Genomic DNA, 27,317 nt, shown 5'->3' with positions numbered 1-27,317 from the left:
AAGAATAAGACAGAACTGGGTTTTACTAGTATTGAAGTTGACGAGGTTGTCTGAGCCCCACTGGGGGATGGCTTGGAGGTCAGAATTAAGGGCAGTAGTGGTTGATATTCTGTGGGTTGAGGCGAGTTGTGTAGAGTAGAGTTTGTCAAATGAAAGGGAGAAATGTAATGTGTTGTCATCTGCAAAACTGTGTATTGGGTTAGAGGTCAACTGAAGTAGGTCATCAATATACAGAAGGAAGAGGGTCGGTGAGAGAACTGAATCTTGTGGGACCCGAGCATTTGTTGGATGGTGAGAGGATAGGGAGTCGTCTACCATCACACATAATGTGTGTCCAGACAGGAGGCTGGCAATCCATCTACAGAAGTCCTGAGACAGTCCAAATAATGAGAGTTTGCTCAGTAATCCTTTGTGCCAGACTCGGTCAAAGACTTTCACGATATCGAGTGCAACTACTTGGGATTCACCAAATTTCTCCATGGCGTTTGTCCAGCGATGGGTGATGTATGAGAGTAGATCTCATGTTGAACAGCTTTGACAGAATCCGTACTGGTGGTCGCTTAATACCGGGTAGTGATTTGTCACCCTTTTTATGAATGGGTTGAATATAGGCCAGTTTCCAGGTTTTGGAATATATAGATATATATATATATTTGGGAAGTAGATATGCAGATTTTAAGGAGACAGTTGAGTGTGTGTGAATGTGAGTAATATGCCCAAGCGAGTAGGAAAGACCACGAATCAGAATGGGATAGTTAGTATAAGGCATAAAAATAGGGATGGGACAAATCGGCTTCTTCAGTTCATGTATACAAATGCAAGAAGAATTAGGAACAAGAAGGAAGAATTTTTGGCCTTGGTTGGCGCTTCCAGACCACAGGCTGACAGAAGATGACACAGCTAGTGGGATTGAATGCGAGGGGTATGATGTGTTCAGAAGAGACAGGAAGAATAAAATGGGGGGGGAGGTCTGTTATTAATGATAGTGGATGAGCTACAGCCAAGGAGAATAGAAGTGGAACCGCAGGATAGAGATAAGAGCCCATTTGAGGCTATTTGGTATGAGACTGAAATTAGCGGAACAAAATACACAGTTGGGTGCTGCTATAGACCAGGTGATGGAATAGATAGTGGAAATAGTATGCATAAGCAAATAGAAGAAATGAGTGGAAGGAGGGTAATTATTATGGGAGATTTCAACTATGGTAACATTGATTGGAAGGAAGAGAGGACACATGGGAGGAAGGAATTGGATTTTATGCGGTTATTAAGTGATAACTATCTGCGATGGCATGTAATGGAAAATACTAGGGGTCAGAGAGTGCTTGACCTAGTAATTGCATCTGAGAATTTGGCTGTAACGAATATGACCACGTTGCCACCAATCGGTGAGAGCAATCATAGGGTCTTGACTTGGGAGGTGGCTAAAGGTGTGGAATTTACAATTAAGACAGGGTACATGTGGAATTATCAGGCTGGTAAGTATGACAACCTTAGGAGATTGATTGGTACAATGCCAAGGCATGTAAAACCGCAAGGGCTAGAAGTTGATAGTGCATGGGGAGGCGGTTAAGAAGTGCTTGCATGAAGCAATGGCTGATTGTATACCTAGAGTCCGATTAATAAATCAAGTAGGAGTTAAATGGATGAATAACACCATTAAGCTTGAGCTGCAAAAAAAGAAACAACTATGGGGGGAATTTAAGGAGAAAGGTGACAGGCAGACACATGAACAGTATAAAGCCCGGGGCAGAAGGGTAATGAGTGTGGTAAGAAAAGCAAAAAAGGATTACAAAAGAACATTGGCCATGCAGGCTAAAGACAATCCTAAACAGTTTTTTCGATATGTTGCAAGTAAAAGGAAAAATGTATATGACAGAATGATTTTAAAGAATGCCGATGGTAAGGAGGTAACTGAATCAGTTGATATAGTTGAATTACTGAGCGAGCACTTTGCAAGAGTATATCATCCAGGTGGTGACATTGCAGAAATGAATGAACCAAAAGTTTATACGGGAACTGTGGTGAATGAAGTGGAGGTGAGTACTCTATTACAAAACCTCAATGTCAATACACCTGTGGGATTGGAAGGTATACCAGCTCATGTCGTACGTGATGTGGCTAAAGAATTGTCAGAACCCTTGACCATTTTGTTTGAGTCTCGGGTCTGGGTTAGTCCCGAGGGAGTGGAAAGAGGGAAAAATAGTTCCACTGCGTAAATGAGGTTCAAAGACTGATGTTGTAAATTACTGACATTAGCATATCAGGAATCGTTGTCAAGGTCTTGAAGAAAATAGTCAAGAGAAGAATACAGGATTGGATAAATGAAAATGGGATACTGTATGGGGGACATGGTTTTTTGAAGGGTAGATCATGCCTCAGTAATTTGCTCATGTTTTATAACACAGTAACGACTGAACTGGATAAGGGTAATGGGTTTTCAGTGATTCTACTGGAGCTTGCCAAGGCCTTTGATAGGATACCACATGGAACTCTAATCAGTAAACTGGAGCAGATGGGGATGGATATAGGGTTGGCGAGATGGATAGGAGGGTGGTTGATTGAGAGATACCAGAGAGGTTTATTCAGGAGTGGAGTCCAAAAGACAGCTTGTGACTAGCGGTGTGCCGCAGGGCTCTGTTCTTGGATTACTACTTTTCAATTTGTTCATTAACGATATAGGAAAGGATCTGAGAGGAAGTGTTCACTTGTTTGCTGATGATGCAAAGTTGGGTAGAGCAATTGTGAGTGCACAAGATGTCAAAATTTTACAGGATGATTTGGATAGTTTAAAGGACTGGGCTAAGGAAAATGGATGTCAATTTAATGTGGCAAAGTGTAAGGAAATACGAGGCTAATCTTCTTGAATGGCAGTCAGTCTCAAGTAGAGTAATGTGGGCAAATATGAGAATGGGGAACTGGACAATGAGACTTATTTGTGCCTATGGTCCCACAGAAGGTTCTACTAAGGTAGAAGTGGAGGAATTTTTTGAGGCTTTAGAAAAAGCAACTGACACAATGAAAAAGGAAAAGTTGGTCCTTGTTGGGGATCTAAATAGTAGAGTAGGAAATGATTGTGAGACATACAAAAATATTTTGGGAAAATTTGGAGAAAAGAGCAAAGCTAATAATAATGGCAAATATCTGTTGGATTTCTGCTCAGGACATGGACTGGTTATTACTAACACCATGTTCCAACATAAAAATGTGCACAAATTCACATGGAGAGAAGAGGCTAGGAATAAGAAAAGTCTCATTGACTATGTTATTGTTGATAGTGATGTTTTCTCCCTGGTGCAGGACACCAGTGTACAGCGGATTTGAAATTGGAAGTGATCACTATTTAGTCTTGAGCAGGATAAAATTGAATTTCATATTGAAAAGAATAAAATGTAAGAAAGTTTTAAAGCGGATAAAAGTTGAGCAGCTCTCAGATGTGAACTGCAGACTAAAATACAGAATTATTATTGAAAAGAAAATGAAAGAGTTTGAGAACAGGAATCAAACCTTGGAGATTCAGTGGCAAACTCTGAAGGAAACGTTGATTGATTCTGCCAGAGAGGCATGTGGTGAGGTTGTGTGCAAGGATAAAAAAAACAGAACTCCCTGGTGGACACAGGAAGTTAAAGAGGCAGTGAAGGAAAAGGAGAAAGCATATCAAAAGTTCCTGACAAATAAGTCAGCTTGTGCTCTTAGAGAATATAGAGACAAATGCAAGAATGCTAAACACTGTGTAAAACTAGCTAATCAAAAGTCATGGGAGGTCTTTGGCAAGAATATAGAAAATAAATATCAAGAAAGTGGCAAAATATTCTGGAGGTTGTTGAAGAAGTTTAGGAATGGAGGAAAGAGTGCTGTAAAAGGAGTTAGAGATGATAAATGTGACATGAAAACGGAAGAAAAAGATATCCTTAAAGTATGGAGTAATTACTTTGAAAAACTGCTAAATGAAACAAGCAGTGATGACAGCACAGTGGTAAAAAAACACTGCCCAGACATGCAGTCAGGAATACATATCCATACTTGAAGTAGAAAAAGCCATCAAAGGCTTGAAATGTGGAAAGGCAGCAAGAGTAGATGATATTCGACCAGAAATGTTGAAGTATGGTGGTATAAGAGTCTTACAGTGGCGCCACTGCATAGTTCAAAAAGCATGGGCAGAGGGATGAATTCCTGATGATTGGAGTAGAGCTCTCATAGTTCCCATATATAAAAAGGGAAATAAAACGGAATGTGAGAAATACAGAGGTATTTCCCTACTGAGTGTGCCTGGCAAAATCTATGCAAGTATACTTGAGAAACGGTTGAGAAGAATTGTGGAAGAAAAGCTTGGTGAAGAACAAGCTGGATTCAGGCCAAATAGAGGCTGTCAGGATCAGATCTTCACTTTACGACAAATAGTCGAGAAAGCATGGGAATATAACAAAGATCTGTATTTAAGTTTTGTCGATTTGGAAAAGGCATATGACAAGGTGCCAAGAGAGAAGCTATTCAATACGCTGCAGTTATATGGTGTCAATGGGGCATTATATCAAGCAATACGTAGTCTTTATTTGAGTTGTGAGTCAGCAGTTAGAATTGAAGGAAGTACAGGAAGATGGTTTAATGTTAAATCTGGTGTGAGACAAGGATGTACATTATCCCCTCTGTTATTCATTATCTATATGGATCACATTATGAAGGAATGTGGTGTTAAACCTGATATCAAAATTGGAGATGTTAATGTCGGCTCTTTGCTTTATGCAGATGATGTTATACTTCTAAACAAATCCGCTACAAGTCTGCAAGATTCTCTGACTAAATTGAATAGCTGTTGTAATAGATATGGTATGAAGGTCAGCAATAAAAAGACAAAGACAATGAAAATAGGCAGAATCATTGAAAATGTCAACTGTGTTGTGAATGGAGAACCTGTGGAACAAGTAAGACATTTCAGCTACTTAGGCACAATTTTTACTGAAGATGGTAAACTAAATATAGAAATAGACAACAGAATCAGCAAAGCTGGTATCGTGGGAAGTCAATTGAATAAATTCATATGGAATAAGAAAGAAATCAGTCGGAACACTAAATTAGCTGTATATAAGACTGTGTTCAAACCAATTTTAACATATGGATCTGAGAGCTGGGTCAGAAGTAAAACACTTGACCAAAGACTAGAGACCGCAGATATGAGAGTCCTGAGAAAGATTAGAGGCGTGAACAGATGGCATCAATGGCAATATCATATTAAAAATGAGGATATTAGGAAAGAACTTGACATTGTCAGCATCCAGGAATGTGTTAGCAGAGCTAATCTCAGGTGGTATGGTCACTTAAACAGAATGGGCGAGGAAAGATTAGCAAAACAAGTGTTCTCTGCCAGGTTGGCAGCAAAATGACCCAGAGGTAGACCAAGATATAGGTGGATTGAATACGGTACAAAGTGCTTTAGACGATAGAAATATAAGATCTGATAATGTTGGAGTCTTGACAAGTAACAGACTGATTTGGAGGAAAATTGTAGATAGAAAGTTAGTAATGATGTAATTTTTTCATGTAGTACTGTCATATCCTGTATACACCCCTTGAGGGTACATGGCAGGAATTTGATGATGATGATGATGATGAAGTGTAAGGTTATGTATTTTGCAGTGAAAAGATTAGCAGCAGTATATTGCATTGGTGGAACTGTACTCCAGGAGATTGATGAGGCCAGGGATTTGGGAGTGTTGGTGGATAGGGAGTTGAAGTTTAGGGGGCACATTGCAAAAGTGGCTAAAACAGCTCATCAAATCTCTTGGTTGTTGAAAAATACCTTGACAAGCAGAGACAAGCAAGTTAATGTACCTCTGTACTGAGTCTTGATAAGACCTCATCGCGACTACTGTGCCCAGATATGTTTTATTTGTAAAATATAGCAGATTTAATGGACTATGGGTACTTACAAGTTGTACTATAGTAATCAGCTACTAAGTACCTTCTGTTACTTTTCCATTTGCTGCTTATTTTGCACAAAAAAACACTTACAATTATGATAAAATGCGGGAGCACAAGTTTAACATTACTTACCCACAGGCGCCACCTATGATTGTGTGTATTATGATGGGTGTACAGAATATTATGATAGTACTACATGAAGAACTTACATCATTACTAACTTTCTATCAACAATTTTCCTTCAAATTAATCTGTTATATGTCAAGATTCCAACATTATCAGATCTTATATTTCTATCTTCTAAGGTACTTTTTACTGTACCAATCCACCTATATCTTGGTCTTCCTCTGGGTCTTTTTCCTGCCAACCTCGCAGAGAAAACTTGTTTTGCTAATCTTTCCTCTCCCTTCTGTTTATGTGACCATACCAACTGAGATTAGCTCAGCTAATAACACATTCCTGGATGCTAACAATGTCAAGTTCTTTCCTAATAGCCTCATTTTTAATATGATATTGCCATCGATACAATCTGTTCAGCCCCTAATCTTTTTCAGGACTCTTATATCTATGGTCTCTAGTCTTTAATGAAGTATTTTATTTCTAACTGATCAGTTCAGGCTAGGATAATGTTTCATATGCTTCAAGGAAGAGACGATCAAAATTGAACAAGTTGGAGCTAGGAAGTTTTGTCTAGTTCCAAAGAACTCTGTGCCTAGTTATGTCGACATACTGTTGGATGAAACATGCTGGAGTTTTTGAATAAATTCTATATATTTTTTGTTACATGTGTAAGCTGTGAAACTTATTTTAAAATATGAGAATGTCTGACAACAGAAAGACAAAAAGAACAATTCAAGACTGCTCAATGTCCAGTCTTGAATGAACAAGACTGGACATTGAGCATTAGGCAGGCAGCAGTAATAAATAAAAGCAGCACATAAATAAAAAGATATGCACGTGTCAACATAGAGATGCACAGGAACAGCCAAAATAGAAGAAACAGGAGAGGTAGTCATCCAGCAGTGGACTGAAGAGAGAGAGATGATGATAATGATGCAGAAAATAAGAGTACTCAATATTGCAGTTGTAACTTCTGTAAGGAAATATAAAGTATTTTGGTTTTGCCTTTTGGGATATCTGGCTTCTGTGAGATATTTTCTATAAACCGTTTTGTATATTTCAGAGAAAACAGCCTCTGCTACAAAAGTGATAAACTAAGAAGTCTGATTTCACGTCAAAGCTTAAATGAATCAGTTGAACTTCTGAAAAACAATGATCGAGGAAAAAAGTTTTTAACAAAGAAAGTATTAGGAATAATAGTGGAGATAACTGCCGGTATCATTGGGTTTATGGAAAATGAAGAAACAGTTCAATTATGGAAAGTGATGAGGTAATTAATGAAGCAGTATGTTCATGTTTCAAGTGAGAATTTCATTCTTTGAATGAAGCTGTTCTTTTTATCTAGTGAGGTAAAGGTTAATTGGCAATGATGCAAACAGAAGCCACATATCGTCCATCACATTTTTTTTTTTTAAACATAAGTGAACAGTATGGCAAGCTTACCTGAAGTGTGTCCACCAAACAGCTGGAAAATCTGTCCAGTAAATGCAAAGAAGTCACCTGAAATTGGGTGATATAGTTATGAGTTTTTCAATGTGTTATCGAAGGCTCAATCATTTCTGATAACAGAATATGGAACAGAAGAGTGGACCAGATCACTCTGACCTTGTATGAAGAAACATGGTCATTCCTTTGTAGGAAACAATGGAATATGCAAGCTTAAGCAAGTTTTGTTTTCTAAAGAGATAATGAAGCTTCAGGGTGAGTTCAAAGTAATATTTTGTAGGGTAAAGTGATTAATTCTGTCTTAATTTCCAAGAGAGCACATTTCCAATATATTGTTTAAGTCTTCTGATGATCGTGGTCAGGTATTGGTACTGCCAATGACAAAGAAAAATTTGTTATTTTTATTATTTCTCTTTAAAGAGCTGGGAGTTTTAGTCTTTGGAGAATACTTCATGGAGAAAGCTGCTTCACAGAACTAAGGTACACAGAATGAAAGAAAACTGGACACAGCAGGTTTAGCAGTTCAACTGTAAAATGAAGTTTGGCAGCTGTTTACTTATGTTGCTATACATTAAGCAGAAATGGAGTAAAAAAATTGATGCTAGTTCTGCTGAACAATGCTCATAAAAATATATGTAGAAATAGACAATTCAGTTTCTGTATTGTCCATTCTACATGAAACTATTGCTGATGAGTGAGAGAGACAGAGAAGGTTGTCAATCCATCCAACTGCTCTATTCTGAACTGTATCAAGGATTTTTTGAGGGGCTTAGGTACACTACACCAAATGAAAGCAGTATTCCACAGTTAAGCGGGTTTGGGATTTGTGCATAAATTCTTTGGACTAATGGATGTTGAGATCATAAAAGTTTTTTTTAATTTTAAGAGTGCATATCTCAGCCACTAGATTACAGCTTTCAAAGCTAGATCATGATACATTCACTGTCACAGTGAACTAGCACATTACTACCGACCGGCAGACTTATGAGAGATTACTGACAGACTTATACATAACAAAGCCGCAACTGTTTCCAATAAAAAGAAATATAATTTGATCAAAAATTTAGCTTGCTTCAACAAGAAAAGGAAAAACAAGAAAAACATCTAGACCACTCAAAAATTATCATTATTATCGAGGGAGACTCCAAACATCATGTCAAGAACTATTCAACATTTGCACAGTATCTATCATATTTTGCTTTGAACTCATTCAGAGTCATGGCACCTACAACAGACTCTGGCAACCTATTCCACTCATTCACTACTCTCCAAGTAAAAAACCTAGTTTTAACACCCTTACTCAGTTTCCATGGATGGCCCTTAGTTTTACCACCACCACACCTGTTCTGAAAAATTTCCTCTGAATTAATCTTGTAAAAGCCCTTCAGTAATTTGTATGTCTCACTCAATCATATCATCCCTTTTCTTCTTATCAACCAGTTTCTGTAACCCACAAATTTTCAATCTGTTCTCATAAGGTTCATTCCATAGACCTGCTACCATCCTGTTCACTCACCTCTGGATCTTCTCCGCCTCCTCATCACCAAGAAACCCTGGTGTCCAGATCTGCACGCAGTAATCAAGATGGAGTCTTGTTTTAACTTTATTACTAAAAACTAAATTATGGAGACAACTACTGTGTTTGAGTAAAACTTTAGTTTAATATAAACCAAAATTCACATTCGACATTTTGACCTTTTTATATCAAGGTCATCTTCTGGAGCATATATATTATATACAGAGAAACAAGCTGCACTACAATCTACGTGGTTTGTTAAAGTTACTGACCAACCGTTACAACAATTATTGGCCTGACCTCTGGTGGAAAAAAAAAACTTACTGCATCAACGCTAGAGTCCTATTATTAATATTATCTATTGGTTATAATATATATATATATATATATATATATATGATTATACATATAAGCCTTATACATATTATACATATGCATTTAATTATACATATAAACATATATATATATATATATACATATATATATATCTGTATTAACATAGCAAAAGTGGTTGAAGCAGCTCATCAGTAACTAAGTGATCTGACGAGCTGCTTCAGCCACTTTTGCTATGTTCCCCCTAAACTTTAACCCCTATCCACTAACACTCCCAAGTCTCTGGCTTTGTTAATTTCCTAGAGTACAGTTCCACCAATGTGGCATACAGTTGGTAATCTTTTTGCCCCAAAATGCATAGCCTTATTGCCAGATTAAACAGACATCCATTCTTCTTTGCCCAGTCTGCCAATCTATCCAAATCCTGTAAAATTTTGACATCTGTATTAACTGTTGCTTTACCCAACTTTGCATAATCAGTAAACAGTAGCAGTCCAAGAACAGAACCCTGCAGCACGTCACAGGCCTTCTTTTGGACTCTACTCCTGGATAAACTGCTCTCTGATATCTCTCCATCAACCACCCTCCTATCCATCTCACCAACTCTACATCCATTCCCCATGTACTGCAGTTTACTGATTAGAATTCCACGTGGTATCCTGTCAAAGGCCTTTGCAAAGTCCAGCAGTATCACTGTAAACCAATTTCCTTTATCCAACTCAGCTGTCACTATTATAAATAATGAGCAAATTACTGAGGCATAACCTACCCTTCACAAAACCATGCTGTCCCCCCATGCAGTATCCCATTTCCATCTATCCATTCCTGAATTTTGCTCTTGAACATTCCAATAGTTGGATAACAACTGCTGATATGCTGATTGATCGGTAATCTGCTACATCAGTCTTGGAGCCTCCTTTATGCAATGGAACTATTTTCCTCTCTTTCCACGCCCTCAGGACTAACCCAGAGCTGAGACTTAGATTAAACAACATGGTCAAGGGCACATTAATTCTTTCTTTCAAAGTTTTATCTGGTAATGAAAAAAAATTTCTTAGCATTATCCCCACAGAACATTCCAAAAGTGGACATTATAGTCCATATTGAAAAGGGAATATGCAATTTTCCAAGAGACTGCAGACCTCATCCATATTCAAGCCTCAGCTTTATTACTAAAAACTAAATTATGGAGACAATTGCCGTGTTTGAGTAAAACTTTAGTTTAATATAAACCAAAATCCACATTCGACGTTTCGACCTTTTTATATCAAGGTCATCTTCTGGAGCATATATACTATATACAGAGAAACAAGCTGCACTACAATCTACATGGTTTGTTAAAGTTACTGACCAACCTTTACAACAATTATTGGCCTGACCTCTGGTGGAAAAAAAAAGTGAAAAAAAAAACTTACTACATCAACGCCAGAGTCCTATTATTAATATTATCTATTGGTTATAAAATTACATTTGGAGCAACAACAAGTCTCTATATATATATATGATTATACATATAAGTCTTATACATATTATATATATTATACATATGCATTTAATTATACATATAAACACCATGATTATATATATATATATATATATATATATTTATAAAAATAAATTTAACTGACTAGAACCCGAGAAAGTATAACAAAAACCTTTAATACATCACAACTAGTTTCATCGGTGATCCGACTTCTTCAGGTGAGAAATAAAAACATAAGACATAAAATAACACGGTAAAAAATGAACTTTACAGCTTAATAAAAAGCAGAATAATAACAGTCATATTTGAATAGGTGACCGCGTGCTACCGTTGGCATGAGTAGAATGTGTGCGACAGCTAATTTTTGAGCGCCAGTACTGGATTACTGCGCTATGGGAATCGGGTAAATTGTAGCTAAGATTATTATTTAAGATTATTATTATTATTATTATTATTATTATTATTATTATCTCCTACAGTAGAGCACGTGCGAGCGCCCTTTCCAGTCATGTCCTTTTCTCGGCAAACTCTAACCTTGAAGAACAGCCACATCAAGTTGAGTGGGAACGCACTACTAATTTATATATTTGCAAGGATGAATTCGAAAGAAGAATCATCGAATCAAAAGAAATAGTTCTGGACCCTTCACATTTAAATAATAATCTTAGCTACAATTTACCCGATTCCCATAGCGCAGTAATCCAGTACTGGCGCTCAAAAATTAGCTGTCGCACACATTCTACTCATGCCAACGGTAGCACGCGGTCACCTATTCAAATATGACTGTTATTATTCTGCTTTTTATTAAGCTGTAAAGTTCATTTTTTACCGTGTTATTTTATGTCTTATGTTTTTATTTCTCACCTGAAGAAGTCGGATCACCGATGAAACTAGTTGTGATGTATTAAAGGTTTTTGTTATACTTTCTCGGGTTCTAGTCAGTTAAATTTATTTTTATAAATGTATACATCCCGAGTAAATCCTAATTTCAACAATATATATATATATATATATATATTCCAACCAGTTGGTATTGGATGGTTTCCAATACTAGCTGAAGGTTGTCTAGAGCAATGGTCTCCAAAGTGTGTACGCGTACCCCAGGGGGTACGCGAGTCGATACGTGGGGGTACGTCAAAAAAAGTTTTATATTGATAGGAAAAAAATTAAGTAATTAATTAAAGATAAAGAATATTACTTTCTTTCATCAATTAAACATATATCGAATATAGACAAAGACGTTCTAAAGATCCTGTAAACTTCAAAATTCGCGAGTAGCGCACATTGGGCGACTTTGCACACATAATCGTCCGTGGCAAAGCTGCCATGTTTTTTAAAAGTAGGGAGTACATCTCTTACTTCTTATCATTGCCATTGTTTGTAGAGCATCCTAGTGTTGACAAGCCCAACTAGAGAAGGAAAATTGCTTAGTTATCCTGCTATCTACAGATGACACCACAGTTGTATTAATTATTTGACTATTAGTAGTAAGTTTAACGATTTTTTAGTATATATTGTTTCTGTGCAATTGCAACTCCTTTTTGTGCTTACTTTTATGTTTACACTAGAAATTGCTTACATTTTTTAAAAGTGTTTGATATTATCAATAGTAAATGAATTATATTTAAATTTTACAAATTAACCCTCACAAAATGGATATAGTTAAAAAAATTACCTCCAAAGAAACCGCAAATTGAAGATAATTATGGTAGTACTTCTACATCAGACGAACAACAAGGAAAAGATAGGACTGGTTCTTCTATTCGAACAAGTTCGTTATCAGTCAAATTAAGTGAAAAAAACATTAATCTGAAACTAAACAAAACCTTGCCCAAGAAAGTTCGAAATTATCAAGAAGACTACTTGAAGTGGGGATTTACATCGACGATAGTCAACAATGAACCTCGTCCTACATGTGTATTGTGTCATGAGACGCCATGTAATGGAAGTATGAAACCATTATTAGTAAGACACTTAAAAACTAAACATCCTGAACATGAACACAAATCTTTACAATTCTTTGAACGATGTTTGAAGACATGTAATTCTCAATCCAACAACTTAAAAAAATTCACTAAAATTAACGATACTGGAACCAGACTTTCGTATCCAGTATCAGAAGCCATCAAATGAGAATTTCAAGAAATTATGAAAGAAAAGCAAGGCCATTGTTCACATTAAATATTGTAATAAATATGTTTGTAAGCTGTTAATAATAATAATAATGTGTAAAAATATCTAGCGTTTTTAATTATTATATGATGATACAAGACATATTTCCTCTTTATAATACTTATTACAATAGATTTTTGCTCAATCAATTGGTGGTACGCGCTATTTATTTTTTCTGTCTTGGGGGTACGCGCTATTTATTTTTTCTGTCTTGGGGGTACGCGATCAAAAAAGTTTGGAGACCACTGGTCTAGAGTCCTGAAGTATGCTTCATACTAAATATTAAGTAGGCTGAATGTGTGCCATCCAGATTCTTGGAATTTTCATGCCACCATTATTGTTGATATTTGGGTGTTTATCAGAATTTCACAGGCTTCCTTAAATTTTCTTTCATACCAGGCTTTTCTATGATGTAAAGAGCAGGTACTTTTCCAGTCAATTTGGTGTAAGGTGTTGAGAGCGTGATCTAAGAGGCCTGCTTCACCAAAATAGTTATATTTAATGTGTCTTATGTGTTCTTTCTTACATATAGGGATTGTACACAATGGTGAGCAGGCTCATGCGAGCCCTTTGTTAAATTTTTCTCAAATTTGCGAGTCTCTTGTTCTTCTTGTTTAATAATCTTCTAGAACTAGAAAATACCACAGTGGAATGTACACATGCTAGTATAATTGCTACTTTAAATTCATATGGATTTTCTAATAACTATATAAAAAATCATTTCATTACATTTTGTTCTGATGGACCTAATGTAATGATAGGAAACAAATCACGTGTTGCAATCAAACTTCTACAAAAATTTCCCAACGTTGTGATTCGACATTGCGTTCATCGTTTACACTTAGAATTAGACGATTCGATAAAAAACATTAAAGAAATAAATCATTTTTAAATATTTATGGATAAATTATATGCTTTTTATCATCAATAACCAAAAAATCAACGAGAATTAAATACAATTGCAAAGGACCTTGGTATTGAAATTTTAAAGATCGGCCATGTATGTTTGGACCATGATGGGCAGCTTGCAGTTCACAAACAGCTCTTGCTTTGTGGAGAAATTACCCAGCTTCATGCAAGCATTTTGCATCAAATGATAAAATATAAGGGCTTTTTAAACCGACTTCTAAATTTGGAATTTTTAAAAGATCTAGCATTAATGATTGATATCCTACAGGAATTATCATATCTGTCAGAAGCTCTACAAAGTCTCAATATAAGTATTATAAAGACTAAGTTAGGTCTTTTTTTTTTTTTTTTTTTTTTTTTTTTGCTCAACGATGCAAGCCCTTCCTTAAAATTTTCATAGCTCACCATTGTGCATCCTGTTTCTCCAATGTACGGTAAGTTACAAGTGCAGTGGATGCAATAAACTCCGGGATGTGCCACTGGGAGGAGAGGATCCTTAGAGGAGTTGAATATGTTTTTAAGTTTTGTAGGTGGCTTAAAGGTGGCATTGAGATTATACTGGTGTAGGATTCTGTTGATTTTTTCTGATAACCCTTTAATGTATGGGATGGCTATGGTTTTACTGTAATCTAGATTCTTTTTTGATGATGTTTTATGAAGTACTTTATTAATAGTATTTTTGTTATAGCTATTATTTATAAATGTGTTGCTCGTGATTTTTAGTTTCTGTTTCCGAGTTTGCTGGTTAGAGCAAATTGTTATAGCTCTGTTTTTAAGGGTGATAATGATTCCATATTTTTGTGATGGGTGGTGGTATGAATTAGCATGTATGTAGTGGCCAGTGTGTGTCAGTTTGCAGTAGACTGTGAAGGATAGACTGCCTGAAGGATGACGTGTGACCAGTGTGTCCAGGAACGGGTCTCCATAATTTTCCAAAATGTATTCGGATCACCGTGCAAGCCTAAAAGAAAGGACTAAATTACCACCTAGAAACATACCAAAATTGGAGCTAACGGCACTTAAAGAATTATGATGAAATGAAAATACATTGCAATAGTTAAGGTAGACAAAGGAAATGCAGACAATACATAAAAAAAAATTAACATCATATTAAAAGATTCTAACATGTACTTATCCTAAAGATCAGGATTTCACATGGCATACACATAAGACAATGACTTGATCAAAAAGTTACCTACTTGGCCAGAAGAATATAAAAAATATCATCCAAACATCCATTAGTCGCAAGAATTTATGAACCACAAAAAAAATTCCATTACACCTAATCGTACATGAGGGAGATTCACCAACCTCAAACTTGGCTCCACACATAAGAAAGACAAAAACATATATGAAGAATAGCTTGCATTTTATTGAAAGGGTAAAAGATTGAAATAATAGAGCCTTCTGACCTCCTAGCAAGTTTAGATGTCATCAGTGTTTTCACCAATGGACCTAGGGATGACACAGTGGATCTGCTCGTAAACCTTTTCCCACCAGACAGAGTAAGACTATTCAAACACTGTATGGAAAACAGTAATAGTTTTCATATTTCAAATATTGGGAACAAAAAGGACTTGCCATGGGTTCCCCTATCTCCAGCCTCTGCCAACCTCTTCACAGAAAATTTTTGAAACAAATGCTATTAAAAACCATTATAGAAATCAAAAATTTGGTTACATTACATTGATGATATTTTTATGATTTGGTCAGGACCAACGGATGACTTAATTTGTTTCAAAGACTATCTGAACAGCTTAAATCCCAATATAAAATTCACTCTTGAACTGGAAATCACACCAAATTGCCTTTCCTTGATATCCTCATATTGAAAAGAATAACATGTAAGAAAGTTTTAAAGCAAATAAAAGTTGAGCAGCTCTCAGATGTGGACTAAAATACATAGATTATTGAAGAAAAAAATGAAAGAGTTTGAGAACAGGAACCAAACCTTAGAGATTCAGTGGCAAGCCTTGAAAAAATCCTGATTGATTCAGCCAGAGAGGCATGTGGCGAGGTTGTCTGCAAGGATAGAAAAATCAGAACTCCATGGTGTACACAGGAAGTTAAAGAGGCAGTGAAGGAAAAGAAGAAAGCATATCAAAAGTTCCTGGCAAATAAGTCAGCTTTTGCTCTTAAAGAATACAGAGACAAATGTAAGAAAGTTAAACACTGTGTAAAACTAGCTAAATAAAAGTCATGGGAGGACTTTGGCAAGAACATAGAAAATAAATATCAAGAAGGTGGCAAAATATTCTGCAGGTTGTTGAAGAAGCTTAGAAATGTAGGAAAGAGTGCTGTAAAAGGAGTTAGAGATGATAAAGGTGACATGAAAATGGGAGAAAAAGATATCCTTTCAGAAGGCCTGGACAGAGGGGCGAATTCCAGATGATTGGAGTAGAGCTCTCATAGTTCCCATATATCAAAAGGGAAATAAAACTGATTGTGAGAATTACAGAGGTATTTCCCTACTGAGTGTTCCTGATAAGATTTATGTAAGTATACTTGAGAAACAGTTTTGGAAGAAAAGCTTGGTGAAGAACAAGCTGGATTCAGGCCAAATTGAGGCTGTCAGGATCAGACCTTCACTTTATGACAAATAGTTAAGAAATCATGGGAATATTACAAAGATCTGTATTTAAGTTTTGTCAATCTGGAAAAGGCATATGACAAGGTGCCAAGAGAGAAGCTATTCAATGTGCTAGAGTTATATGGTGTCAATGGGGCATTACTGTATATCAAGCAATACTTAGTCTTTATTTGAGTTGTAAGTCAGCAGAGAATTGAAGTACAGGAAGATAGTTTAATGTTAAATCTGATGTGAGACAGGGATGTACATTATCCCCTCTGTTATTCATTATCTATATGGATCACATTATGAAGGAAAGTGGTATTAAACATGATATGTCAACTGTGTTGAGAACAGAGAACCTGTAGAACAAGTAAAACATTTCAGCTACTTAGGCACGATTTTTAGTGAAGATGGTAATTGTCCTTTTCATTCTATAGAAAACCTATCAACTAGAAGATTTTACATGCTGCTCACACCATCATCCATTACAAAAAACAGTCATGATTAAAACATGAAGAGAAGAGCACACAACATGTCTAATACATCAATTAACAGGAATGAAGAACTGTGCTTCCTGGGGCATAACCTTGCCTTCAATGGTAATGAACTCAAGACAATGAACAAAATTCATAATACACGTCTGTCAGTTCCTTTACTAAAGCAAGATTTTAAGATTTTTGCAATTACACTACCTTACATCAAGAATGATACAGACAAAGAGGTAAATGGTGGATGTAGATTCTTACATCCACCAAAACCTCCACATCATCCAATGAAAAAAATAGACATTTATGCGATCCATTGCTCTTCTGGTATGTAAACCAGGCATGAAAGTCAGGGGAGATCCACAAGTCTGAACATGTAAGAGATGTCAAAAAAAAGAATACAGTATAAATCAGGTTCATCATTTCATACAACTATCACAGGCCATCAAGTAGTTCGGTGACAAACAAAAATGACTTATATTGATCTTAACTGTTTTACAAGAAAGTTCAGCGAAGCCTTGCAAATGCTACAGATCCCCCCCTCCCCACACACACAGCATAACAAAAATCAAGACTTAATCATTAAAAATCTAACTGCCACAAACATATACGCCATGCACGATACTAAAGAAGGTAACAGCAGAAACTAGTATTGCTCCAATACATATCCAGTAATTAATTTAACGCAGTGGACCTTAACCTTTTTTAGCCTGGTGCCCCCTTTCAACTATTTGTATGGCCTGGAACCCCCTACTCAATTTTACACTAGGTTAATGACTCAATAAGATAATTCTAATATATTATTAGACAAAACTAAATTATATTTGAACATATAATTGAACATTCAAATATAATTGAAATTATATTTGAGCATTAATGACTTTCATACAAATTAATTTTTACTCTAAAAAGATGTAAACTTACTGTATTTAATAAGTCAATCATTAATAGCTATCCTGAGCCTGATGAGATCCTGCTAATTTTTCAATATCAGGTTCAATGTTCAACAAATGAAATCTCAAATCTCCTCTTTCACTTATTTGCAATCTATTTTGCTGCTTAGCTAAAAATTGCAACATGAAGCTGAATCCGTTCTCTACCGAGTATGAAGAAGGAAAAGCATGAGCAGTAATTTTATTTCTTGCCAAAGCTGAGGATACTTGGATTGCATGTTTGGCTGGAATCTATCATACCACACTGCTGAAATTGTATTTGAGCTTCAAAATCATTTTTTAAAGTCAATAAATTCTTCACACAAATTTGGATGAACAGAAGAGGCATCAGAAAGAAATGAATTTATGACCCAATTGGGTATTTTAAGGTCATCAAAGTCTTTGAATCTGATCATCAAGGCTTCTTTCAATGTCAGAATATGGGAATAATAACAATCCAAATCTGAATCTAATATTAAATCACCATCTATTATTTGTAGACTTGGGAACTGCAGAAAATGGTAGACTAGAATTAGATATTAGAATTGCTTCTTATGCTATTGACATTAGGCACAGAATTCTTGGAATCGGACACAGATTATCAAATTTGAACTGAAATGAAGAGTCTTTTTCCCTTGAAATGTGTGAAATGCAACAAACTGTAAACTTGGAGATTGGCAAGTGATTGTTTATATTTTTTTTTTAATCTTCACAAAATTTTATAACTGTTCATTTGAATTCTAGTGTAATCCTGTCAACTCAGCTGCGATCAAGACATGAGATAATAAGCACATGCTGCTTGACTCGTTATTATGATTCATGTTTTGAATGCAGTTACCAGTCTTTCTCCATTCACAATTATTCATGTTTGAATAATCTGAATAACATCTCTCAGGCAAATTGCCTTTGCCTGAGAGGGAGGGGATGCCAGTATTACTAAATTTCAAAAAGGATATGTGGGTACTGAAAGTCTAGGAAACACTCCACTAGATCAGTACACATCTACCACTGAACTTCACAGTGGGTTGATGAACTCAGGCATTCATTTCCCATGTATGTACCTGGTAACTAAATTCATCCGCTGAATTGGAAAAGGACATGGTATGAATGGCCACTCAATATAATCGATTTCCAGTGCCCTATGAACCAATTACAATATTTTTTTTCAGCAGCACAGTCTGCTGAGCTGAATGCCATAGCCAATGTCTGGCTTCTTGTACAGCTACCACTTTCACTGAAACCAAGACTGCAGTCCCTCACATAGTGTCCCACTTTTAGATTGAACCCCTGGCATCTGAATTTCTACATGGCAAGTAGATTTCCATACCATACTATCAAACACCTACAGGTCCTCTAGTATTAGGCTTTCCAAGTCTTCTTGAATATTTCACAACTGAAATATACAAGATGCCTTCATATTTTCACCACCTGAGGTTTCCCTACAATTCATTTATTTATTATTATTATTTGACACCTTCAGGGAATCCCAGGACTCATCGAGGGAGGCACCTGCTCTACAACTCCGTCTCCACCATTTGATCACCAACTGACCGCAACTACACCAACACCATCTACCACCACTGGTATTTCCACAGACAATCACAAACATCCATGCCGATGGCAGGATTCGAACCCGCAGACATTTTGGCTGAGGAGCAGATATGCTATCCACTCTGCCAACCAGGCAGGCTCATTTTGCATGACAAACATAATTAGCAATGGATAGTATCTCTGCTGTCTGACCTATAAGAGCATGGATTCAAATCCCACTCAGGCATGGATGTTTTTGTGTGTCTTTAGGTGGCAGACTCATAATTCAGTATTGTGAGACAACCATCAAGCTCTCCACAGACCTGAAGAAGCATGAAAAAGTTCCACATTTGGTCTCTATGATAGTTCTAGGATTATCTAATTCCACCCACAGAACTAATATACTATAGGCTTCCAACTTACTGTTGATGGGATTAATGTTTAAAAAAGAGAGGAGTGAGGAGCACCTGATTTTCAAACATGTTTGAACTTGTCGCAGCATTTAAAACCATTCCAGGCTCACATTAATTTTGATAATTTTTCATGGAACACTTATTCACTTTCTGCGGAACACCAGTGTTCCATGGAACATAGTTTGGGAAATGCTCATCTATAGTATGACAGATTGCATGAAAGTGGGACTAGTACACTCCAGGTAGCATGATTGTTGAGAGTTTGTCTTTTGGAGGGAGTAATAGATTATGAATTTGTTTAACCACCTCACCGGCCATTATGGATCAAATGCGCATCCTTATATGCTTCGTATCCATCATATATTTCAATTGAATATCAATGGTATTATAATTTTAATATGCACTTCGCATCCACGATAACTTTGACGTCTATAGCTGTCTTGGCCGGTAGCGTGGTTAATAGGTTTGAAGGAAGCAATAAGTTGGTGCTTTTTTATAATTGGTATTTTTTTTATAATGTTTGCATCTCGTTCAGAAATGCCTTTGATGTAAGGTATGGGAGTCCTGTGTAATTCTGGTTCCTCTTCTCTCAGAGTGGTGTTAACTATTTTGTGTTGTTCTTGGTTTGAATCCATTTAGTAGAAGGGCTGCTCAAACATTTCTGTTTGAGCAGCTGTTTGGAAGAACAAATCTTGTGTGCTTTGGTCACTTAGGATTTCATGATGCCATGCATATTTCTGAGATAGGTGGTGTTCTGATGTATTGTGAATATAACAATCTGTAAAGGTCAGTTTTCAGTAGACAGTAGTATGTGATCCATCAGAGTTGTGTTGGATATGTAGATTGTTGCTTTTTTGTAAAAATAAATGGATTTATGTCTCTGTGTGATTCCATAATGCAAATATGACATCCATGTACCATAGCCAAATAGATGATTTTAGGTCAAGTCATGGGAAGACTTCAGTAAGAATGAGTGGTTAGTATATTCACTGTAAAACTGCTATACTTGTGACCTTCGTGTGTCACTATACTTGTGACACACGAAGGTCACAAGTATAGCACTGATCTGCTATACTTGTGACCTTTGTGTGTGCGTGAGTGTGTTCATCAGATATATACAGATAATAAATATCAGGAAGGTGGCAAAATGTTCTGGAGGCTGTTGAAAAAGCTAAGAAATGGAGGAAAGAGTACAGCAAAAGGAATGAAAAGTTAAGATGTGACATGACAGCCGAAGATAATGATATCCTAGATGTCTAGAATAATTATTCTGAGAAACAAGCAGTGATAAAACAGTAGTAGAAAATTTTCAAGAGATGCAAACAGGAGTATATATCATACTTGATGCTCACAAAACCATCAAAACCTTAATGTAGAAAAGCATCTAAAATACACAATATTCAATTAGAATTGCTCAAATATAGGGGTATAGAAGTTTTGTGGTGACTACCATACAGGTGATTGGAGTAGAACCTTCATCAGGATCTTTATTGTTGGTAGGAACTCTCATAGTTCCCACCAATAATAAAGGGAGTAAAAGCTGAATATGAGAATTAGAAAGAATTTCTCTCACCAGGTTAGATTTATGCAAGCATACTTGAAAAGAGGCTGAGAAAAATATTGGAAGAGAAACTTGAACGAGCTAGGTTCAGGTCAAATAGAGATTGTCAAGATCAATTTTCAGATTACGACAAATAGTTCAGAAATCATGGGAATATTATGAGGATATATGAGTGCCTCAGAGGAAAGCTTTTCAAAACACTACAGTTGTATGGGTTAAATGGAACACTATACAGAGCAATACCTAGTCCATATTTAAGTTGTAAATATAATTAGAATTATAGGAAATAAAGGAAGATGGTTTGATGTAAAACCAGGTGTAATTACACAAGGATGAACATTATGTCCACTCTTGTTCATTATTTATATATGGATTGTATTATGAAAGAAAGTGGCATTAAGCCTGATATTAAATTTGGAAATATCAAACTTGGCTCTTTCCTTCATGCAAATGATATTGTACTCCTAAACACATCCAGTGCAAGTCTATAGGGTTATCTAACTAAATTGCACAACAGCTGTAACAAATTTGGAATGGAAATCGGCAATTAAACTAGGAAAATAGGTAGAAACTTCAGCTACATTCCCAATGAAGAACCTATGGAACAAGTAAAATATTTCAGCTATTTAGACATAGTTTTCTGTGAAGATGGAAAATTAAATTTGGATATAGACAACAGAATTAGCAAAGCTGGTATGGTGGCAAGCGAGTTGAATTTATTTATATGGAATAAGAGAGAAATAGGCCAAAACACCAAACTAGAAGTAAATAAGACAATGTACAAACCAGTTTTAAGTTATGGATCGAAGAGTTGGGTTAGAAATGAAGCATTTTATCAAAGATTAGAGACCCACAGATATGAGAGTTGTTAGAAAAATGAGAGGCTTGAACAGATGGCATCAGTGGCAGAATCTTTAAAAATTAAAACATTATGTCAGGAAGGAACTTGACATTGTTTGCATTCGAGAATGTGTGAGCAGGACTAATCTAGGGTGGTATTGGTCACTTAAACAGAATGGGAGAGGAAAGGTTAGCAAAGCCAGGTGTTTGATGTCAAGATGGCAGGAAAGAGACCCAGAGCTAGGTGGATTGATTGAGTCAGACGTGCCTTAGAAGCACAGAATGTCAAATATGATGGTATTGGAGTGCTGACAAGTAACAGACTAAATTTAAGGAAAATGTTTGATAGGAGATTAATAATAATGTAAACTTAATCATGTAGTGCTGTCATAATAGCCTGAACAACCTCTTGAGGGTACATATCAGGAAACTGATGATGAGTTTTTAGGTCAATAGTGGTATGCCTGCCATCAGGACCAGATCACCTGTTTGTGTTTAAGTTATTCAGGATTCTTCTGATTATTATTTTTTTTTTTCTGGGTTTAAAAACTAAAAGTGGTATGGAGTGAGTAGTTCTATGTAAATTTTGGTTGAATGTGGAGAACTAGCATGGTAAACGGTTCAGGAATTGGAAGAGAAGAATGATACCAATGGGACAGCTCTGTCTTTGGATGAGGTTACAATAATACCATCTCAATGCAACAGCCATGGAAATATATATAGGCAGACGTTATGTCTGATGGCCTTTAATAATGATCAGAAGTTTGACTGCCATTAGAACTGGAGGCAAGTTTCTGGCATTTGGCCCTTCCACAATTTGATTTATATTTATTAATAGTTTTTCATGGCTTCAGTGTAGGTTGAGCATTCTGCTGAAGTTTTAGTCTTATGTAATTTGCAATATGCTGAATTTTTTGCATGGCCTGCCTGGGAACACTTGTTGAAGAACTAAGACTTGTCTACTGATTGGAATTTTGGATAGAGTAAGGGATTAATGATTAAAGTTATTTCTATTCATTTAGTCTCAGCAGGTGTTTCAATAATTTTAATAAAATGGGTGATGAGTGATTATTAAAATAAGTGAAACAAAATGGCTGTCAAGAGTCCGAAAGAGAAGAGAGAATATAGGTGATTCAATGCAGTTATGAGTGTTTTTACGACTGAAATGCAAGACCTATTCAGATCAATAACCTGATAAAATGGAAAAATTTGGAAGAAAGTTTGGGTGGAAACTAGTCATGAATTCTTAACTGTATTAGTTCACATCCAATACACACCCTCAAGAGAATGCACCAGAAAATTGTATTCTCTTAAATTTGCTTTGTCTTCAAGAGGCTCAGCTAAATTAAATAATTACTGTGAAAATTTAGTGTGCAAATTAGCAAAAAAGAGGTAAGAAAATAAACATTAAAAGCATTCTCAGTGTACTAATCCAAACCATGAAAAATTGCAATTTATGGCACATATCAGTGTGTAGGTTAAGAATCAGATATTCCATTACTTGATCTATAGATTGGACATCCTTTTTTAACAAAAGACTGAATTCCTAATTTAAAGAATTCAGTCTTTTGTTAATGAAAATCATTTAGCATTGATTTTCATGAAGTCTAAAGATTTTAAAACTTTCACAAAGATTTATGTCACAGCTGATTCAGACTTGTAAATTGAAAAGTGAACATCCTCCCTACTTTGTTATCCAGGCTCACATGAAAATGTGCAGGTGAATTTGTAGACAGTTAACGTTTTTTTTACTTGTTTAAGTCTAGTTTTTATGTGAAGATACTAATCAGATATGGAAATATATTTTGTTTCATGGACGAAACATCTTTTTTTTTTTTATATTTATCCTACACATGAAAGGCAGAAGAGCTTATAGCAAACAGATGCTGTGTGAAGGTTAGGAATACAGTAATCTGTTGGTCTGTTCATGAGGAAGACTGTTCTGCAGAATTGAGGTTAAAGGAATGAAAAATGACTGGGAGTAGCAGATTTGGTAAGTATGCAGTTCAACTGTAAAAGGATGCCGAGCAACTGTAGTACAAGTTCCTGTAGATCTAGCAGAAATATGAGGCATAATTGATACTCATTCTGCTGAACAATGCCCATGGAAAAATCTGTAGAAGAGACACAATGTAGAATTGATTTATAGGATAGAGGCTTAAGAGTCTGTAAGAGACTGCCCTTTTCTGAACGGCATTAAAACTTTTAAATGTGTAGACTGATGACCAAACTAGTTAGCATGTTTCCCATAAGCCAGGCTATTCAGATATGTGACAACTAGAAAACATTAAACCATTACATTCATCTACAAGTTAAAAGAAAATTTAAAAAAGAGTGATTCACTATAGACAGTCATCTTGAACTTAATGTATTATTTCATCCACAGGCTCACAGAATTTCATGTAGGTGTTTTTTATATATATAAAAAAAAAAAAAAAGATAGTCAGCACATAAACCAGTAAACAGGATTAAGTACTGGCTGTCTTAATTTCACTTTTCAAAGGAGTCAAAAGCCTTTCACCTTTGCCGACTAACTTTTAGCTTTGTCTTGTTTGAAAATGTATGCGACGTGTGGCAAAATCCACTGAGAAGAAAAATGGAGAAGTGCAAAAGAGAAAATAGCAACTTGCAGTATATTTTATTCAAGTGCTTTATTGCTATTATTGGCCTTCTCTTTTCCTATTCCCTACATGTTTACTGTAGTGTAAGTTGACTGTATTAGTCAACTCTATGCTGCCTTATATTACAGCTAACTATGAATGAAAAATCCACAGTAAATATCCTTACTCTGTAGTTGTCTATGAAAGAAAAATCCACATCTAGTAAAGATGATGCAAGTAATTCCTTTATAACAGAGTAATTTTAGAAAAAAAAAAACTTTCTTTACATGAATTTTTACATAAAATCTGTATCACAATGTAATACAACAATAATTATAAGGTAAACCTACATATTGCTACATAATTTTAAGACAATGCAAACAAAATTTCATCTTTGAAATAATTAAAATACCAACCATATTGGGTTTGATTTATTTTAAAAGTATAATTATGAACTATGCATACTTTACCTTTACTTTCAGGACTACTCCTGAATCTTGTGTAGCCTTTTCTCTTCAGTTCAATACCAGCAGCAGACCCTGAAGCAAATAATGCAGAACTAGGAAGAGATACTTCTATACTTTTAGAGGAAGGCAGAGAGCCAATGTCAATACTGTAGTTTGATCTTCTAGTTTGTGATGTTTCAACAGCAACAAGAGTACTCTTTTCTTGAGCAATAACAAAATTTTCACGATTAATAATTTGGATATTTATATCTTCACTTTTATTCGAAGAATTATTTCCAAGTGAAAGATCTACAGAGCCTGCTACAGTGTTCTGGTTTGCTGAACTGGTGGAGTGGATTGCAGGCACAACAATGTTATTTAAATTTTTAGCAAGTTTTATTTTCCCACTCTTACAGGATGTCCTTACATCGGATAGTGATTCCCCATACGGGGAGGATGTTCCAGGAGTATGTTCAATCTTGACTTCTGGTAATGGGAGAAGAACTATTAAACGATTAAATCCTCTTTTTTAAATAATAAAAAAAAAGCAGAAACAGCACACTTCATTTAATACTAATTACATTAATCCATATTGTACATAAATTTTGATAATGTCCCTCTCCAGTCATTCAACCATATCAACAGCATGTAAAAATATGGAAGAATGTTAATATAATATCTGAGAATGAGAGAATAACAAAGTGGAGAATAATGACGGAAAAACTAGACTTAGCATAAGCTGTGCCTTAAATTCAACTAAAAGCCACCAAATCTGAAATACAGCTAACATGATTTTCAGAATCATGTTAGCTGTTCCTTGATCTTACATTGTCCTGTGGATAGTCAAGGTAGCTCAAAGTCTCCCAGATGTTTGGAAATTATCGTTTTATCTATATACAAGGTGGCCATAAATTAACTTTCCCTCTTTGGAGGTATCTGTAGCTAAAACTAATATACAGAATGAGACCACATTTTATATTGAGACTTTCGAAGGCATTGGGAGATGAATTCCACGAAAAAAAGATTTAGTACCAAAAGTCGTCAATAGGGGAAATTTTGGCATTGGCAGAGCCGAAAGCAGTCAAATATTTGCAGTAAGCGCAAGTAAAAAGGATTATGCAAATTTTACTGTGCGTACGTGTCAGCAGCAGCGCCATTAATTGGGAACGTTAATTAAAAAGGAATTGGGAACGTTCAGGCAGTTTTTCAAATGCCCGACGAATTGTGCTGAATATGCGTCCTAGCTTGCCTCAACGTTCTTTACTTGTTAAGTTGTTTTACCTTAAACAGTGCAATGTCGTAGCGGCCCTTCGGAAATTTAGAAGGCTTCATAACCTGCATACAGATCCTATGTCAGCTGTAACACTGAGAGCTATGATTAAGAAGTTTGAAGAAACTGGATCACTAGGAGTTAGACCTGGCAGAGGACAGAAAGCAGTACAAGAAGAGACAATAACCGACGTTGCTACTGCAGTGTTCGATGACACAGGGACCAGTACTGGTCCAAGCGCTCGTGCCATAGTTCACAAACTTGATATGGCTTATGGTACAGTCTTGAAAATCTTACGGAAAATGCTTCACTTCTATCCGTATAAGTTCAGTCGTGTGCAAGCACTAATTACCGCAGATTATGATCAGCACATGACCTTCGTGCTAACATTATTTGCCTGAATGGAGGTCGACAATGACTGGCCTTGGGGAATATAGTGGGTTGATGAGGTTCATTTTTATCTGAATGGGTTGGTCAACACTCAACTGCAGAATTTGGGCATCTGAAAATCCCCAAGCGATCCAGCAAGCACCACTGCATTCTCCAAAAGTAACCGTGTGGTGTGGCTTCACATCCGATTTCATAATAGGACCATACTTTTTTGAGCATATTACCCCTACAGGTCCTGTAACCTGCTTCATTACTGGAGAGATTTATCGATGAATGCTGGAAAATTTTGTCATTCCTGCATTGCAGCAAAGACAATGTTTGGACTCCATAATTTTTATGTAGGATGGAACACGGTCACACATTGAATGTTCAGTACAGCG

At 36.0% G+C, this 27,317-nt stretch overlaps 1 protein-coding gene across 7 annotated transcripts in view; it reads right to left on the bottom strand.

Moving 5' to 3' along the window:
• ctrip (E3 ubiquitin-protein ligase ctrip) overlaps window positions 1-27,317 on the bottom strand; it is an 817,513-nt gene that overhangs the window by 620,331 nt on the left and 169,865 nt on the right. For all 7 annotated transcript variants that reach the window (XM_090413730.1, XM_090413731.1, XM_090413729.1 and 4 more), the window contains exon 4: window positions 25,302-25,763. In XM_090413730.1, the coding sequence (XP_090269856.1) occupies window positions 25,302-25,763 (462 nt within the window). The remainder of the gene's footprint in view (window positions 1-25,301; window positions 25,764-27,317) is intronic.

The sequence above is a fragment of the Typopeltis vanoorti genome, chromosome 24, assembly GCF_054136105.1.
Source record: "Typopeltis vanoorti isolate ZY-2024b chromosome 24, IOZ_Tvanoo_1.0, whole genome shotgun sequence".
NCBI classification, from domain to species: Eukaryota; Metazoa; Arthropoda; class Arachnida; order Uropygi; family Thelyphonidae; genus Typopeltis; species Typopeltis vanoorti.
This window is presented reverse-complemented; position numbering and strand designations above follow the sequence as displayed.